The 18707-nt window shown below is 38.6% G+C and overlaps 1 protein-coding gene across 1 annotated transcript in view; it reads left to right on the top strand.

The window, feature by feature from the left end:
• The first annotated feature begins 379 nt into the window (after positions 1-379).
• LOC110158641 (ryanodine receptor 1-like) overlaps positions 380-18707 on the top strand; it is a 41164-nt gene continuing 22836 nt past the window's right edge. Inside the window, exons 1-53 of the mRNA XM_055148490.1 lie at positions 380-427; positions 2909-3028; positions 3162-3260; positions 3492-3566; positions 3648-3726; positions 3810-3922; positions 4002-4101; positions 4195-4291; positions 4402-4476; positions 4541-4697; positions 5128-5292; positions 5364-5485; positions 5572-5758; positions 5833-5968; positions 6044-6139; positions 6247-6365; positions 6462-6595; positions 6997-7238; positions 7366-7558; positions 7626-7842; positions 7921-8025; positions 8125-8228; positions 8299-8382; positions 8456-8615; positions 8695-8839; positions 8925-9130; positions 9204-9378; positions 9450-9658; positions 9728-10086; positions 10450-10579; positions 10646-10806; positions 10886-11048; positions 11232-11318; positions 11398-11624; positions 11975-12413; positions 12757-12958; positions 13061-13155; positions 13201-13311; positions 14014-14214; positions 14290-14401; positions 14717-14860; positions 14935-15208; positions 15860-15974; positions 16064-16196; positions 16277-16371; positions 16454-16589; positions 16687-16873; positions 16951-17062; positions 17137-17257; positions 17356-17525; positions 18033-18253; positions 18333-18423; positions 18500-18640. Coding sequence (XP_055004465.1) covers positions 380-427; positions 2909-3028; positions 3162-3260; positions 3492-3566; positions 3648-3726; positions 3810-3922; positions 4002-4101; positions 4195-4291; positions 4402-4476; positions 4541-4697; positions 5128-5292; positions 5364-5485; positions 5572-5758; positions 5833-5968; positions 6044-6139; positions 6247-6365; positions 6462-6595; positions 6997-7238; positions 7366-7558; positions 7626-7842; positions 7921-8025; positions 8125-8228; positions 8299-8382; positions 8456-8615; positions 8695-8839; positions 8925-9130; positions 9204-9378; positions 9450-9658; positions 9728-10086; positions 10450-10579; positions 10646-10806; positions 10886-11048; positions 11232-11318; positions 11398-11624; positions 11975-12413; positions 12757-12958; positions 13061-13155; positions 13201-13311; positions 14014-14214; positions 14290-14401; positions 14717-14860; positions 14935-15208; positions 15860-15974; positions 16064-16196; positions 16277-16371; positions 16454-16589; positions 16687-16873; positions 16951-17062; positions 17137-17257; positions 17356-17525; positions 18033-18253; positions 18333-18423; positions 18500-18640 — 7989 coding nt within the window. The remainder of the gene's footprint in view (positions 428-2908; positions 3029-3161; positions 3261-3491; positions 3567-3647; positions 3727-3809; positions 3923-4001; positions 4102-4194; positions 4292-4401; positions 4477-4540; positions 4698-5127; positions 5293-5363; positions 5486-5571; positions 5759-5832; positions 5969-6043; positions 6140-6246; positions 6366-6461; positions 6596-6996; positions 7239-7365; positions 7559-7625; positions 7843-7920; positions 8026-8124; positions 8229-8298; positions 8383-8455; positions 8616-8694; positions 8840-8924; positions 9131-9203; positions 9379-9449; positions 9659-9727; positions 10087-10449; positions 10580-10645; positions 10807-10885; positions 11049-11231; positions 11319-11397; positions 11625-11974; positions 12414-12756; positions 12959-13060; positions 13156-13200; positions 13312-14013; positions 14215-14289; positions 14402-14716; positions 14861-14934; positions 15209-15859; positions 15975-16063; positions 16197-16276; positions 16372-16453; positions 16590-16686; positions 16874-16950; positions 17063-17136; positions 17258-17355; positions 17526-18032; positions 18254-18332; positions 18424-18499; positions 18641-18707) is intronic.

Raw genomic sequence — 18707 nt, 5'->3', positions numbered from 1 at the left:
ACTGGAAAAAGACACATAAGGATGACTAAATTCTTTCTTTCTTTCTTTATTTATTTATTCATTTTGGCTCTAATTCAACATTTACATTTGTGGAAATATACAATAAACAATGAAAGGAAATATTAAACTCTTAAGCCATACAAACTACTTGCATTGGTGCTGAGACACTGACTGACTCCACCCCCATGTGATATTGTATGGAAATGAAGTGGTCCATTCCTGTGGCTCCTAACAGTGAGGGAGAGGGAGGCACAGGAGCTACCAGTGCTCTCCCACTTACTTCCATCTGCTCTGTCCAGGAATAAGAGGGAATAATCCATGCATAGCTTAAAAACTTAACTTTTTTTGTTGTCATAGTGTGTGTTGAGTGTCTGGGAGCATGGCCGAAGGTGCAGATGGAGAAGAAGAGATCCAGTTCCTGCGAACGGTAAGAGATGCTCTTATGCCATTTATAGTCATTATACAGTTTACACAATCGTCTCTGTTCGGAGTACCTAGGGTGATAATAGACCTTTTGGTTGGTTGGTTGTATTAAACAGGGATTGACAGGGACAGGTGGTTTTGCCTGCATTGTTATCTATTTTTAGCTCTACGTTTGTTTGATATGTTTTTGTTTTGTCACTGAGGACAAAACTTCTAGTGACAGGTGGCACGCGTCCTCTGTAACAGTATAAATGTCATTAGTTCATACTGGTGGTAGTACAATCTAATTCGTACTACTTTCTGATTTTAATGGATGCAGCTCAGTGAGTTGGCCAAGTAAAAGTTGCTGAGTGTGTGGAAGTTGTAAATGTAAACGTGAATTTCCAAGGTCCAGATTTATCTGCTGAGAGATGTCTGTTCTAAAAATAATTATTAGTAATTGGTAACATGAACCAGTGCACTACTGGTGGGATAATCTACAATTGAGGTATTTTAAATGGATATCTGACCTACTTATGTAATTTCAGTTTGTTTTTAGCAGATTGTTTCAGACTAATTTGATGCCAGCTTTGGTCAGATATAAAGTGATTACACATAGAACTTGTCTATAGTTTCATCAGGACTTTATTTCACTGGTGAAGTAGCTGCTGGAGAACTGATCAGATTTCCTCCTTCAGAAGTCTGTGCCAAAGGCAGTGGAAGGGCATTGTGGCCTTCCAGCAGTGTACTATATGCAACACCTCAGAGTTTAAATCGAGACTGATGATGCAGGGCTATTGTTAATATTCAAGTGTAACTTGAGAATGTGTCAAAACTGTGACTCTCATCCCTGGCCACTTCATTAACCTATTTCTCAAAACTTGAAAATGTTTGGACTTGTTATAGCTTGATTGTTAACAACTATTTTGCGTTCATAACACACTGATGCCTCTTGTTGACCTAAATGTAAATGTCCTAAAAATCTTAAACATAATCTTTTGACAGTCTGGGGTGTAGGTTTTAAAAATGTCTCCAAATATCAGTTTGTTTTTCAGCCTTAACTTGCTTCAGGTCTATAATTACTATGTGAGGATTAACAGGCTCGGAGCTGGACCAATTTTACACCTGCTTTCTCTAGTCTGTAGCAGAACTCATAAACCCTCATATAACAGTAAAGTAATAGTAAAGTAATACTGTCTTACTTCTGAACCTTTTCGTTGTTTGAATTACTTATGATTACTGACATAGTAAGAAATCTGTTGTTTCATTCACGAAAGTTGCTTATTCATCTTGTGTTCACCTCTCATTTAAGCTCATGTCATCTGTTCGCATTATCTGTCTCCATCTGTGAGCTGGACTGTCTCTTATGTGTCTGCCTTAGGTGCGTTTTTGTTCTCACAGTTGTCAGAGGTGAGAGTCTGAGGAGCACATTATATGCCCACTGTGGTAGCTGTCTGTTTGTTGTTGGGAGACTTATATTTTAGTGTTTAACTGTTAGTAAGATTGTTAGAAGATGTTCTATAACGACGACGAGCAATCTGAAAATATATTGAAAGTAATTTATAATACTGTTTTATGTAACAAGATATCCAAGGTATGGAACAGAAGTTAACATTAGCTTAATTTGTTATGATATTTTAATGACTGTTAAGTGCCAAATTACCCATAATGCAACACACACTGCTAATTTCTGTATCTCTTACCACTTACCTTGCTATTATTATACTTATTATACTTATACTTATAATTATACAAAAGGTCAAATATGGTTGGTGAGTTAAAAACAAGAAAAACAGAAAATCAAAGTAAAGATTTGAAAGTACCTCTTGTCATCTGGGTTTCTAATTGTGTTAGTAGGTTGGCAATGCATTGTGAGGCGTTGATTTCTGGCCATTTAAACGTAAATATGTGGTGGTCTCCAGAAGGGGATGTGTGAACAGCAGGTGCAGGGGACCGAAATAGAGGCTGGTGGAGTGGGTTGTGTCCCGCAGCCAGAGAGGAGGCGGATTAACACTGGGCCTCTGACATGGGCCACAGAAATACAGTACCACATGCAGGAGGGCACATTGTTTTGCATGAGAACAACAGCTGTCTGGATGGCTTCAGCATTATTTCAGTTGTCATAACAAGAAAATATTTATTTAAAGTTACTGACAAATCAGTAAAGGAAGTTTGGGCAAAAGGAATTTGTGGTAGATATATTAATTATATTTTAAAGATGCACTGTGTAATTGCTACTTGCTTCCACAAATATGTTTTTGCTTTACATCGAATGTTCCACAGTATGGCATTAAATGATTGAAGCTGTGTCTCACATTGCCTGTTTTTTTTTTTTGTTTTTTGTTTTTGTCTATTTAAGTGGAAACACCCACAACTGCACATATTGTGCATATATCTGAGTAATAAATCAGTTACTTGAATGTATCAACCTACCTTTCTGTTTTTCCTTTATAGATATATTTCCAAACATGTACTGTGTAAAACATGTCCCTGGATGTTTTTTTAGGATGACCATGTGGTGCTCCAGTGCACTGCGTCCATCCTCAAAGAGCAGATCAAACTGTGTTTGTCCTGTGAAGGCTTTGGAAACCGACTGTGCTTTCTTGAGACCACCTCCAATGCACAGGTATATGTATATAGTACTTATTACACATAATAACTGCATTACTTCTATTAATATTATGTCAACATGTAGTTCAGTTTAAATCAGTTTATCAGTTACCACTGATTTTCCCATCATGGGTTGTGTTTTATTTCAGAATGTACCTCCAGATTTGGCTATTTGCACTTTCATTTTGGAGCAGTCCCTCTCAGTGCGTGCATTACAGGAGATGCTGTCCAACACCTGTGTGGATGAAGTAAATGACAACAGTTCAAAACATGAACAATCCAATGCATTTTTATGTGATCTGAATCTTACCAAGTATTTGTATATTTGTAGGCCGTTGATCTGGACAAATGGGTAAGTTTTATTCTGTTATAATTTTTACTACTTAACGTTTTATTTTACAAGTCATGGAGGTCAGCACAGATAAGTCACTTCACCCATTATTTATTATATTGACTGTTTTATGAACTTCCCATGCCAGTCTTCACAAGGTGGAGGACACCGGACACTGCTGTATGGACATGCTATCCTTCTCAAACACACTCATTCTAGCATGGTGAGATACTGTCATATGTCCTCCCTGAAAACACAACCTTTTTATTTCCATTCCTATTTCATTTTACATTATATGTTGCAGTACCTGAGTTGTTTGACCACCTCACGATCACTGACAGACAAGCTAGCTTTTGACGTGGGTTTACAGGAGGACTCCACTGGTAATCATTGCTGTTACCTGGTTTATATTTTACAAATTGTTATGTTTTAATTCAGTATATTCTATGTGCAAACTTTCTCTCAGGGGAGGCCTGTTGGTGGACCATTCATCCTGCATCAAAACAGAGATCTGAGGGTGAGAAGGTCCGGGTGGGAGATGACCTCATTCTTGTCAGCGTTTCCTCAGAAAGATATTTGGTAATTTGTTATATATTTTGCATTGTACATTATGAAAAGTGTTTGTATAAAATTAACTTGCTCTAAATGTTCTTTAAAGCATCTTTCATATGCAAGTGGTGACCTGATGGTGGATGCGTCTTTTATGCAAACTCTATGGACTATGACCCCTGTGATGTCTGGATGTGAGCTCGCTGAAGGTATTGCGTTTCATTGTTTAAGAAATAAACATATTTTTTTAAAACAGATTTCTTCTCTTCTCTTTATCAATACATTATTGCTTTGTTCGTCAGGATTTTTGACTGGAGGATACGTGCTCAGACTATTTCATGGCCACATGGATGAGTGTCTGGCCATCCCTGGAGCAGACCAAGGGGATGATCAAAGAAGGTGACAGGCTTTGAGTTGAAAAATGTGATTTAATGTGCCAGGATAATACAGTAAAAACATGTTTATTTGTACTGAATTACACCACCTAAACAAAATTACTTTTATTGCAGAGTTGCTCACTATGAAGGTGGGGCTGTTTGCAGTCATGCCCGTTCATTGTGGAGACTAGAGCCCCTGCGTATAGCGTAAGTAGCTCTTGTATCTGCATGTTAAGACTTTATAATGCCCATTTTTGTGGTCTGTTTTTAGGTGGAGTGGCAGTCACATTAAATGGGGCACGTCTTTCCGCGTTCGACACATCACCACTGGCCGATACCTCTGTCTGGACGAAGAGAAGGGGCTATTATTGGTCGACCCTGAGAAAGCAAATTCCAAGATGTCTGCTTTCTGCTTCAGAATATCAAAGGTCAAATTAAATGTTTGCTATGTTAAGTAGTGGGGAACTTGTGTTAAGTTATGCACACTAGTGTAACAACAACTGTTACAACATTTTTTCATGAAAATTTTTGATTTTGATACTAGGATTTTGCTACTACAATGATCATAAAAAGTTTTAGACAATAGACTGTAATTTTCAACACAAAATATTAATAGTACCTTAAGGTCAAATTTGGTTTGTTTATATTTTTTGGTTTCTATACTTGACAACCCTAATTATGACCCAATTATTTAATGTAATAATGTCCATTTTGGAGTTCCTGTAAAAACTTCTAAGCCAGAAAATGCACAAAAGTGACCACAGCAGCATATTTTAAACAAAAACTAAGGCACCACTCAAAAGGGTCTGAAAAACACTGTGTGTAACTTTTGCTTGAAAATGCGCTCTTGAACTACAGGAAAAAATTGAAGTGACCCAAAAGCGAGACGTGGAAGGAATGGGCATACCTGAAATCAAGTATGGCGAGTCTTTGTGCTTTGTGCAGCATGTCTCTTCTGGACTTTGGCTCACGTATGCCGCTGTGGATGCTAAATCTGCTCGACTGGGGCCTTTGAAGAGAAAGGTAACACATAAGAGCAAAATATAAATTACCCCATTTGCATTGTTTCCTTTTTAATCTCTGGTTTTCCAAAGGCTATTCTTCACAAAGAGGGCCACATGGATGATGCACTAACAGTAGCTCGGTCTCAAACAGAGGAGTCACAAGCAGCCCGAATGATTTACAGCACAACAGGGCTCTTCAGCCAGTTCATCAAGTAACTGTTAATCACATTTACATTTGTATTTATTTTCATTTAAAATGAAAATCCCTCTAAATACCACTACTATATCAAAACAACAGAGGCCTGGATGCTCTTAGTGGGAAAAACAAGTCAGCTAATCCATCGTCACTGCCCATGGACACTGTGGTGCTCTCCCTACAAGATCTCATCTTCTATTTCCGACCACCTGAGGAGGAGCTGGAGCATGAAGAGAAACAATTTAAGCTTCGTTCACTTAAAAACAGGCAAAATCTCTTCCAAGAGGAGGTCAGTGTGCCTACTAAAATATCGTGCATATTACTAATTGAATTTATATTATGTGGTTGTTTGTTTTCCCATAGGGAATGATCACACTTGTGCTTGACTGTGTTGATCGACTAAATGTCTACAACACTGCAGCTCACTTCTCCGAGTACGCTGGGGAAGAAGCTGCTGAATCTTGGAAAGAAATTGTTAATTTGTTGTACGAATTATTAGGTAGGTTTTCCAAACTCTTTCTTTATTGGAACACTTTGCTCTTCATGCCATAATCTTTGTTTACATTTTACACAGCATCTCTCATCAGAGGTAACCGTGCCAATTGTGCCCTCTTCTGTGATAACCTGGACTGGCTGGTCAGTAAACTGGACAGGCTTGAAGCATCATCAGGTAAAAAAAAGAATTACTGAAAAAAAATTTTTTGTATTGTGATCTTTTATTACAAAATAATGTGTTTGTAAGCAAGTGTAATATCTGCTTTCTATTAAATTTCACAGGAATTCTAGAAGTATTATACTGTGTCCTCATTGAGAGTCCAGAGGTGCTGAATATTATCCAAGAAAACCACATAAAATCCATCATCTCCCTTTTGGATAAACATGGACGCAATCATAAGGTAGGAAGGATACTATTACCCTATAGATTGGTGTATTTTTAATTGTCATAATGACCATAAGGACATAACCTTTCCCTAAATGTTTTCGGTTACTAGGTTTTGGATGTGCTCTGTTCACTGTGTGTGTGCAATGGTGTTGCTGTGAGATCAAACCAGAATCTCATCACAGAGAATTTACTTCCTGGACGAGACCTGCTTCTACAAACCAACATTATCAACTATGTAACGAGGTTAGTCATTTGAAATATTTAGTGTTTATAATAGAATAAACTAAAAACAACTTGGCTATGTTTAAATACACACCATATATCTGATCATTACCTGTTTTCTGGAGTTATCAGATTATTGAAATGTCATGTAAACCGTTACATCTGATCTGAGTAATCTGATTTCTTTATGCAAGGCAAGGCAAACCATGATGGCAAAGAGAAAAACAAATGTTATGAATTAAGTTATTTTAAATTCCTTTGTAAAATTATATCTAATTATTGGATTATCTGATTAATCACCAAAACTATGCAGTGTTTGTTGCTCTAAACATACTTCTGTTATTTTCTTTGATAATGCAATACAAATTTTGAATCTTACTCTAGTTATCTGTACTTAACTATTCATTTTTCTTGTGTCTTAGTATGAGACCCAATATTTTCCTTGGGACTTGTGAAGGTTCAACTCAGTATAAGAAGTGGTATTTCGAGGTTATGGTGGACCATGTGGAGCCGTTCCTCACAGCTCAGCCCTATCACCTACGCGTGGGCTGGGCTCTGACCGAAGGCTACAGTCCATACCCCGGAGGAGGGGAGGGTTGGGGGGCCAATGGGGTCGGAGATGATCTCTACTCCTACGCCTTTGATGGACTTCATCTATGGTCTGGTAAGGCAAACATACACGTTAAATATGTACAGTCTTTTTTTGTAACATATTGGAATACAGGTCAATAACATTCAACTGGTTTGTACAAAAATAAAGATGTTTAAATTGTTAATTCTGTGTTTCTCAGGCCGTGTTGCCCGTCATGTGGCCACGCCCAATCAGCATGTTCTCACTGCAGAGGACGTGGTCAGTTGCTGTCTTGATTTGAGTGTTCCCAGCATCTCCTTTCGAATCAATGGACATCCAGTTCAGGGCATGTTTGAAAATTTCAACCTGGATGGCCTGTTTTTCCCAGTTGTCAGTTTTTCAGCTGGAGTCAAGTAAGATAATATGATAAATTGATTTAAACCTATCACAAACCTCTAATGACTTTTTCCTCTTTCTAAGGTTTCGATTCCTCCTTGGAGGTCGTCATGGAGATTTCAAGTTCCTTCCTCCTCCGGGGTATGCTCCATGCTACGAGGCAGTACTGCCAAGGGATCGTTTGAGGATTGAGCCCATCAAAGAGTATAAACATGATTTTGATGGCGTCCGCAACCTGCTGGGTCCCACAGTGTCTCTGTCACATACAGCCTTTACACCGTGCCCTGTGGACACTATTCAGGTAACAAGCTTACTTTGAATCCAATATCAAGTACAAACTTAAATCAGCTTTTGCTTGTGCTAATAAAATGTTTTTTAGATTGTTCTTCCTCCTCATTTGGAGCGCATTCGAGAAAAGCTAGCAGAAAATAGTCATGAGTTATGGGCTGTAACTCGAATTGAGCAAGGATGGACCTATGGATCAGTGAGTGAGATTTTCATTGAGGGCATTATTTAAAGGTGTTTCGTATGTGATATAGTTGGAGAATTGCTTTATTATTATTATTATTATTTTCTTTTCAAGTTCCGTGATGACAATAAGAAGATGCACCCCTGCCTTGTGGACTTCCAAAGCCTGCCTGAACCAGAGAAAAACTACAACTTAGCCATGTCCGGGGAGACTCTGAAGTCAGTCATAAATATTGCTATATATTTAGCAATGTTTCAAAAGATACAAATAATGTTTTATATTCTTTAGGACTCTTCTGGCTTTAGGCTGCCACGTAGGAATGGGAGATGAAAAGGCTGAAGAGAATTTGAAAAGACTGAAGCTCCCTAAAACGTAACTGGCATTTTCATCATGGCTTTTTACTCACTAGCAAATGTTAACAAATCTGAATTTTTACAATTTTTAGATACACACAGTGTAATGGATATAAGCCTGCCCCACTGGATCTGAATCATGTGAAGCTGACTCCCAACCAGAACACACTGGTGGAGAGACTGGCAGAAAACGGGCACAACGTTTGGGCCAGAGATCGTGTTCGCCAGGGCTGGACTTACAGTATTGTGCAGGTATATTCCAATGCCCTGTCTGACTCATATTTGCTTTACATATTTTATTACATAAGCTTATTATTGTTTCTTGTTTCAGGATATTATGAATAAGCGCAATCCACGCTTGGTCCCATACAATTTGTTAGATGAAAAAACAAAAAAGACAAACCGAGACACCGTTTGTGCAGCTGTCCGCACACTGATTGGTTATGGATACAACATTGAACCCCCTGACCAAGAAAGCAGTAAGTGCATGTTTTAAAATGCACCTCATTGTACTTAAACATTATTGACCTAAATATATATTATTTTTATTTATCTTTTCAGGCGGACATGGACCAGGAACAACTCGTGGAGATAAGATCAGAGTGTTCAGAGCAGAGAAGTCCTATGCTGTCACACAGGGAAAGTGGTATTTTGAGTTTGAGGCAATGACTGTTGGGGAGATGCGAGTCGGCTGGGCTAGACCTTGTGTTCGTGCAGACACTGAACTTGGTGCAGATGAGTTGGCGTATGTTTTCAATGGTTTCAAGGTGCAGCAAAAGACACTGTTGAGTATTTTGTAATTAAATGTACCTGAGTAAAATGACTTCTGTGTTTTTTTAGGCTCAACGGTGGCATGTGGGGAATGAGCCTTTTGGTCGTCAGTGGCAGTCAGGTGATGTAGTTGGCTGCATGATAGACCTCACAGAAATGAACATCATGTTTACCCTCAATGGTGAGATGCTGATCAGTGATTCAGGCTCAGAAATGGCCTTCAAGGACATAGATATTGGAGAAGGTAAGTCTATATACTGAAGGTTCTTATAGTCATTTGTGTCTATTTGATTCACATTGTTTTATCCTTCACAGGCTTTATACCAGTGTGCAGTTTGGGCATGTCCCAGGTTGGCAGAATAAACCTTGGTCAGAACGTCAGCAGTCTCAAGTACTTCACCATTTGTGGCCTGCAGGAAGGATTTGAACCTTTTGCTATAAATATGAAAAGAGACATTACTATGTGGTTTAGCAAGAGCCTTCCCCAGTACATATCTGTACCAACTGACCATCCTCATATTGAAGTATGTTTAGTTCTGGGACATTCACTTTGAAGTTGTGAACATTTTGAAATGTACCCCATTTTTCTGTAGGTGTCTAGAGTGGATGGAACAGTGGACACAGCCCCTTGTCTCAAAGTGACCCACAAGACATATGGATCTCAAAATGCCAATACAGACCTGTTGTTCTTCAGACTGAGCATGCCCATTGAATTTCATGAGACATTCAAAGTCCCAGCTGGTACTACACTCCTCACTCGAGCCTTGACCATCCCAGAAGACGAAGTAGTAGAGGTGGACCCAGATTCAGATTTTGAAATACTCAAGAAGTCAGCCTCACGCAAAGAGCAAGAGGAAGACAAAAAAGAGGCATCAGTACCCAAGGAACCCCCTGCTATCAAAAATGGTGAAAATGAGAAGGATGCTTCCACTGAGAAAAGCAAGAAAAAAGGGTCAGTATTGTAATATCAGAATTTTTTAAAAACTATTAAACATTGAAGACTTGACAGCAACAGTCTCCAACCTGTCAAACTCTGTCTGTAATACTTTTACTTTCACTAAACTCTTTATCTAGTTGGATTTTCTGCACATTTGATTTAACCATAAAATGTATAGATTTAAGGTTCTAATATTTCTTCGTGATCAAAGTCTAAAAGTGTAGTGAAAAAAGTTCTAAGCATGAATAATCTTGTTGAAACTCTAGTCAAACTGAAAATGGTTGAAAAAGGCTATCCATAATTGCCCTAAAATAAGATCGTCCCTGTACATATTCTAACAAATAATTAAATATTCTGTTGTTTTTTTCATATTTACAGATTCCTCTTCAAAGCAAAGAAAGCTGCACTGATTACTCCTCCTCCTGTTGTTCCCACCATGCCTCGACTTGTGGAAGATGTGGTGCCAGATGACCGTGACGACGTTGACATCATCCTCAACACCACCACTGTAAGATCAACACTTTCATTTTCAATACTACCATCAAATATATTTATCTTGCATTGTCTTTTTCAGTATTACTATTCAGTGCGAGTGTTTGCGGGCCAGGAACTCAGTGGCGTTTGGGTTGGCTGGATCACACCTGACTATCACCAGTATGACTCCCATTTTGATCTGAACAAAGTCAGAAATGTGACGGTCACTGTAGGAGACGATAAAGGAAACATACATGACAGGTACATCAAGAGTGTCACCTGATTTTGTCAATGTTTCTAAATTTATAAATACTAACATATTTTTATTATTTATAATTAGCATCAAACGGAGTAACTGCTACATGGTGTGTGGAGGGGAGTTTAGCAGCTCCCAGCAGGCCCGAGTCAGTCAAGAGGACTTCATCATTGGCTGTCTGGTCGATTTGGACACTGGACTCATGACTTTCACTGCCAATGGAAAAGAGATCAACACATTTTATCAGGTCATATATTATAACAGTTTTCATTGTATTGGTGAACTACTAAGTAAGAGTAACTGTCTATATGTACCAATGGATTTAAGTAGGAGCAAAATATGATTTTATAAAAAACTTCTACTTAAAATGAATTATTGAATGTATAGGTTAAGGTTTGTCTGTGATTTAACAAAGTGCCTTCTTTTTTAGGTGGAGCCAAACACAAAACTGTTCCCTGCCTGCTTTGTTCTTCCTTCAAGTCAAAACATGATTCAGTTCGATCTAGGAAAGCTCAAGGTACAGCATATAATATTTAAATAATGTGTTTAATAATTATTTTCTACCAAATACCTGAATGTCTATGATTTCATTACAGAACATCATGCCAATCTCAGCTGCCATGTTTCGGAGTGAACGTAAGAATCCGGTCCCCCAGTGCCCGCCCCGGTTGGACATCCAGATGCTGACCCCTGTTATTTGGAGCCGCATGCCCAATCACTTCCTGGCCCCTGAGACAAAGAGGGCCAGTGAGAGAATGGGCTGGATGGTGCAGTGTCAAGAGCCCCTTACAATGATGGCGCTTCATATCCCAGAAGAAAACAGGTTGGATATGTCAAATATGATCTAATGGTTGATAACTGGGCAAAAACAAATACATAATTTGGCAGTAGATAGTGTGTGTATATCTACATTAGGGATGGGCAAGTAATCTAATTTGAATTGAGACAGAGTCAGTCATGCCTACAACCAATCCTCTGTCAATAAAGCATATAGTTTGGAGATGAGTTTGTACTTTGGAGAAGTAAATGCACTTTTTTGTCTTGCACTTGCACTGATTTATATTGTATGTATTGTTAATGATTATGGGAACAAAATAATACATCTGTCTCTATCTCACTGTTATTTTAAGTGTTCTTGTATGGTAACTTTATGTGCTGTTTGTTGGTGTTCAGGTGCATTGACATCCTGGAGTTATCTGAGCGCATGGATTTGCTCAAGTTCCATTACCACACCCTGAAGCTCTATGGATCGGTGTGTGCTTTGGGGAACAACCGTGTGGCCCATGCCCTCTGCAGCCACGTGGATGAATCTCAGCTCTTTTACGCCATTGAAAACACCTACCTCCCAGGACCAATAAGAAGTGGCTTTTATGACTTACTAATCAGCATGCACCTAGAGTCAGCCAAAAGGAACAGATTGGGAACGAACAAAGAATTTATAGTTCCTATGACGGATGAAACACGCAGTATCATCTTGTATCTGGACAAGGCAAATACTCTTCCTGGAGTGGGGCTTACTACATGCCTGCGTCCCAAACTGCATTTCTCCTCTGTTAGTTTTGTGGGGACAAATCAGGACATTTACACCCTGAGCCCTGTGATACCTTTAGAGGTGAGGTCAAGTTGTTTTTTTATGTTATTATTAAGAGTTGGATAGTTTACACAGAGCTTTTACACATGTATATAAATATGTTTATGTTTATACTTTGTATGTACAGTAAGTACATTCAATGTTTATACATAAAATGTACTTACTAGTTATCTTAATTTTGTATTGGTTTATCACTCATAACCTTTAATACCAATGTTGGAATTTTCTATGGTAACATTATTCTATATTACTATATTTGTAACATATTCAAATGTTTGTGGTTTCTAATGTTGTCTGATTACAAAATGTGACTCAATTGAGTGGTTAAACAGTAATAATAATGCATGTTCTTGTCGTTCAATAGACACTGAAAAATAAGGCTTTGAACATGCTGACGGAGGCTGTGCAAGATGGAGGTCAAGCCATGAGAGATCCTGTAGGGGGCAGCGTGGAGTTTCATTTTGTGCCTATTTTGAAGCTCATCAGCACCCTACTGATCATGGGTGTTTTTGATGATGAAGATGTTACACATATTTTGAAGATGCTCGAACCTGTGGTCTTTAGTAGTCAGAAAGTGGAGGAACCTGTAGAGGACAAGGCAAAAGAGGAAGAAGAACCACCTCCAAAACCTATAAAAGAAACTCCACAAGAAAGTTATGAGGAGGAAGAGGAAGAATATGAAGATGATGGATTGGGTGAGGAAGAGGAGGGGGAGTATGAGGAGGAGGAGGAAGAGGAGGAGGACATAGAAGAACCAGAGCCTGTGCCCACAGTGGTGGAGGAGACAGAACCAGTAAATGGAGAGAAGGGGGCAGAAGAATCAGAGAAAGAGACAAAACCTGGAGAGAGTGAAACTAAACTAGAGCATCTTGAACAAGGACTTTTTCAGATGAAGCTCCCAGAGTCTGTCAAACTACAGGTATGTCTCAAGCAGCATCCAGTGGTCTTGTATCACCAAACACGCGGTCTTGTATAACCAAAAAGAGAGTTTGAAATGGTACTGAGAGATTGCAAGATCACTCAAACATGTGCAAATGATTCAGAAAACCTTTGAAAAGTCTTCATACATGTATTACTGGTAATACAATATACATAATCCATCTTCTGTTAGGGCTTCTGTAAGGGTTTGAATACAGCCCATTAATTGTTTGGATTGTGTTATTCTTAAAATATCATTCATTTCCAAAAAGGATTACTAGAATAATCCTGCTTTAGGGTTATTGTGTCAGTGGTATAAAGTAGTTTCATTATTATTGTTCCATAGTATGTCATTAAACTTATCTGTCAATTATCCATTTAAGGATGTTTTATTGCTCAAAATATCTTAAAACGTGCAGTTTAACTGTTATCCTATTCACTGGTCTGACCTGTAACTTTGTCAGGTGGTCCCACCTGCTTGTCTCCATTTCAGACAAAGCAGAAACGTAAGACACAAGCTGACCTGTCATCCAAAAAGCTACATAGGGCGTCTTTAATTTTAGAAATTATTTACTTTCTTTATATTGAAGATTGTGTTGATTAGGTCTTGTATTTGTAGTTATATTGTTGTAGTTATCATGCTTCCTCTACCCCTGTCCTGTATGCAGTGTGTCACAATACTATAAATTTTGTATTGTTTTAGATGTGTACCCTCCTGCAGTATTTCTGTGACTGTGAGCTGCGTCACAGAGTGGAGGCCATCATTGCCTTCTCTGACCAGTTTGTGAGTCAGATCCAGTCCAACCAGAGGCAGCGCTACAATGACCTCATGCAAGCATTTACTATGAGCGCTGCCGAGACCGCCCGCAAGACCCGGGAATTTCGGTCACCACCACAAGAGCAGGTATGTACATAATATCACACAACAGTTCAAACTAATTACTCTTTATTATAATATGTATGATTGATTTGCACATAGGTTAACATGCTGATGAATTTTAAAAACTGTTCTGAAGATGAGGACTGCCCTGTCCCAGATGAAGTTCGAGAGGCGATGAGCAATTTCCACCGTGCTGTTCTTGCTCATTGTGGTTAGTTTAAATTCCCCTCTCATATTCATTTTTGCAAAGAAGAGTAGAAGAGTCATCTAAAATAAATGATTGAGAATACATTTTTAAAAATCTCCTGTAAAAAAATACCCAGATACTTCTAGTTTAGTGTCAAAGCCAGAAACTCATTTGTACAGGTATTGATACTGAATTTTTTTTTTAGCTCTACCTTAGAATAAGCCCACATGATACTATTTGAACAATTTCTACTATTGTGTAAAAAAATACTATTTAATGTCCAAAAAAGTGTTTTTATTTCTAACCATTTTATCGTGATAACTCTAATATCTGTGTTAGGTGTACACATTGAGGAGGAAGAAGAGGAGGAAGCAGTGGACACATCACTCAGAGGTCGACTGTTTCGTCTGGTGGAAAGGGTGAAAAAACTTCGCGAAAAGAAAGAGGAGAAAGACCCTGAGCCACAAGAGGACAAAAAGCCAAGTGGGTCTCAAATCTGCAGTAATATATTTGTTTTCTGCATGGTCTTATACAAGTTTATATATATTTTTTCTCAGGCACACTACAGGAACTGATTTCACACACTATGATCCATTGGGCCCAAGAGTCATTTATCCAGAATCCAGAACTTGTGCGAATGATGTTCAGTCTCCTCCACAGACAGTATGATGGACTGGGGGAGCTGATGCGTGCCCTGCCCAAAGCCTACACCATCAATGCAGTGTCAATCCAGGACACCATGGACCTCCTGGAGTGTTTGGGTCAGATACGATCTTTGCTTATTGTCCAGATGGGTCCAGAAGAGGAGAGGCTAATGATTCAAAGCATTGGGTTTGTAAAGGCTTTTCACAATTAGAAGTGGGCCATAGGGATATCAAAATGATTTTGTTAATAATAACTGATAATTAGGATTATTCAGGTCAGAATGAATACGAAATAATTATGAGAAAATGTAAGAAATATATTACTATTTGATGTGTAGTCAAAAAGTCAACCTAATGTAAAATGCTTTTTTATCTGGCTGTTTATGTCACATTATGTCAGATTCTACGAATAATGATCTAGACAAAGTGAATGAAAGAAAACAAAAGATTTCACTGTCTTTTGGCCATGGTGTCAATAATTGTGAATAATCATACAACTGTGATGTTCATAAGATTAAATTGTAATGTGGTGACTTCCCTAAATGTCTACTCGATAATATTGCAATTGTTGCTTTTGAGGAATATATATATATATATAGAGAGAGAGAGAGAGAGAGAGAGAAAGAGAGAGAGAGAGAGAGAGAGATTTTCTTACTTTTATAATATTTCTCAGCTTGTGTTTGTGCAAAACTTTTACAGCCATATTTTAGCATATTCCTTTTGGACTGTGGTTATTGTTATCAAGAGAAGAATCATTTTATTCAATATCGCCCACTACTACTTACTTTACAATATATATGATAGTGTGTTATTATAACTGATTATTTTTTACACATAGGAACATCATGAGTAACAAAGTCTTCTATCAACATCCAAACCTGATGCGAGCTTTGGGCATGCATGAAACTGTGATGGAGGTCATGGTGAATGTGCTTGGTGGCGGAGACTCAAAGGTTCTGTTTTAATATTCACACAATTGTGAACAGGTTTTCTGTGATTGCGCTATCCATCTGAATATTAAATTATACATTTCTGCCTACAGGAGATCAGATTTCCTCGAGTGGTGACAAATTGTTGTCGCTTTCTTTGTTATTTTTGTCGCATCAGTCGTCAAAACCAGAGATCCATGTTTGATCACCTTAGCTATCTTTTACAAAACAGTGGCATTGGTCTGGGTGAGTGTAATTAGTTAGTATTTTGTGTAATGCTCTATGGCTTGTAGTTGTATGTACTAAAAATAAAACATTCGTGGTAGGAATGAGAGGATCAACTCCCTTGGACGTTGCTGCTGCTTCTTGCATTGATAATAATGAGCTAGCTTTGGCGTTGCAAGAACAAGATTTAGAAATGGTAAAAATAAAAGGCAATAAAAATTAATTATGAGTTTAGTTTAATATCCTTGTTCCAATCATTATTTCTCATCTTTTCCCAGGTGGTAAAGTATCTGGCTGGATGTGGACTTCAGAGCTGCCCAATGCTACTGGCTAAAGGTTACCCAGATATTGGCTGGAATCCTTGTGGTGGAGAGAAATACCTGGACTTTCTCCGCTTTGCTGTCTTTGTCAATGGTTTGTTTTTACATACAGTTATATACAACCACACATTATTATGCGAAATAAATGTTAAATCTTACGTGGAAAAAATAACTAAATTGTGTGTTTTTAGGGGAAAGCGTAGAGGAAAATGCAAATGTTGTTGTGCGTCTGCTAATTCGAAGACCTGAATGCTTTGGTCCTGCCCTAAGAGGTGAAGGTGGTAACGGTTTATTGGCTGCAATTGAAGAAGCAATAAAAATATCAGAGGATCCTGCTAGAGATGGGCCATCTGTTAAGAAAGATAGGCGCTTTCCAATGTAAGAGCTTTTTTTTTAAGAGATTATTTGTGTAATTTCCAGCTCGCACACAACTGATTGCTTATTGATTATGGTAGGTTTGGTGGAGAGGAGCAGCATGAGGAGAATAGAGTACACCTTGGGAATGCCATCATGTCTTTCTACTCTGCCCTCATTGACTTGCTGGGGCGCTGTGCTCCCGAGATGCATGTATGTCAAACAGTATCTTTGTGCCAAAAAGTTGACTAAGAGTTGTTCACAGAAATATTAATTATATTCAACAGTTAATTCAGGCTGGAAAAGGTGAGGCTCTCCGAATCAGAGCCATCCTCAGGTCTTTGGTGCCCATTGAAGATCTTGTTGGGGTCATCAGCCTGCCTGTTCAGATTCCTACTTTTGGAAAAGGTAACTACTTTAACTTAATTGAGTACTACTGCAAAAAATATTTAGAATTTGGGATAGTATGTTATTATCTCTACATTTAAATACTGTTCTGTTTTTAGATAATAGTATAATTGAGCCGAAGATGTCAGCCAGTTTTGTCCCAGACCACAAGGCTCCAATGGTGCTCTTCTTGGACAGAGTGTATGGCATTGACAATCAGGATTTTCTGCTCCATGTTCTTGAAGTGGGCTTTTTACCTGACATGAGAGCGGCAGCCTCCCTAGACACGGTAAGTCTTCAGTATACAAATGAACCATGTATTATGATTAGGATGGGTGAGAGTTCTACTAATTACCAAGATGGAAATAACAAATTTCCACGGGCTGGAAGGAGGCCCTGAGGAAGACCCAGGACATGCTGGAGGGACTGTGTCTCTCGGTTGGCTTGGGAACACCTTAGGGTCCCCCCTGGAGGAGCTGAAGGAAGTGTCTGGGATGAAGGAAGTCTGGGAGTCCCTGCTGAGGCTGCTCCCCCCGCAACCCAGCCCGGATAAGCGGAAGAAAATGGATGGATGAATGGAAATAACAAAGTGGAAATACTTATATTACAGTAACTGTTTGATAAAGGACAATGCTAATTTAAACTTTTTTTGAAGCAGTTTTTTTATCTTAGAGAATATACTCAATGTTCTTGCATATGTTCAAACAATAATTTATTAGACAATATGTATATTATATCATTCCAATGACAATTTTGCACAAATTAACCTATTAATCTTGCTATTTTTTTCTCATAGGCTGCCTTTAGCACAACAGAGATGGCCTTGGCGTTAAACCGGTACCTTTGTTCTGCAGTATTGCCCCTCATCACCAAATGTGCCCCCCTCTTTGCTGGCAGTGACCACAGAGCCATCATGATCGACTCCATGTTGCATACAATTTACCGCCTGTCCCGCGGCCGAGCTTTCACAAAGGCCCAAAGAGACATCATCGAAGAGTGTCTCATGGCATTGTGCAAGTTAGTATAGATACAGCAATCTTTGATTGTGCACTGGCTTCAAATGGACTTTATATTGACAAATAATTTTGCATTTTAGGCATCTTCGTCCTTCAATGCTACAACATCTTCTCAGGCGACTTGTTTTTGATGTACCTATACTGAATGAATATGCAAAAATGCCACTTAAGGTAAGAAATACGGGCAATATTTATATTTTTTAACTAACAGAGTACAAAAACTTCATTGCTGTTATGTTTTATGTAGCTCTTGACCAATCACTATGAGCGCTGTTGGAAATACTACTGCCTCCCTAATGGCTGGGCAAACTTTGGAGTGGCTTCAGAGGAGGAGCTTCATTTGACCCGCAAACTCTTCTGGGGCATTTTTGAGTCCTTGGAGCATAAGGTAAGAGATATCAATCATTTTAAAATCATATCATCATAATTAATTTAACATGTCCTTTTTTGCTCAT

This window comes from Boleophthalmus pectinirostris, unplaced genomic scaffold (assembly GCF_026225935.1).
Source record: "Boleophthalmus pectinirostris isolate CB_2022bp ecotype Guang Dong unplaced genomic scaffold, ASM2622593v1 HiC_scaffold_12, whole genome shotgun sequence".
NCBI classification, from domain to species: domain Eukaryota; kingdom Metazoa; phylum Chordata; class Actinopteri; order Gobiiformes; family Gobiidae; genus Boleophthalmus; species Boleophthalmus pectinirostris.
The sequence above is the reverse complement of the archived record's forward strand: the minus strand, read 5'-3'. Positions and strand labels throughout refer to the sequence as shown.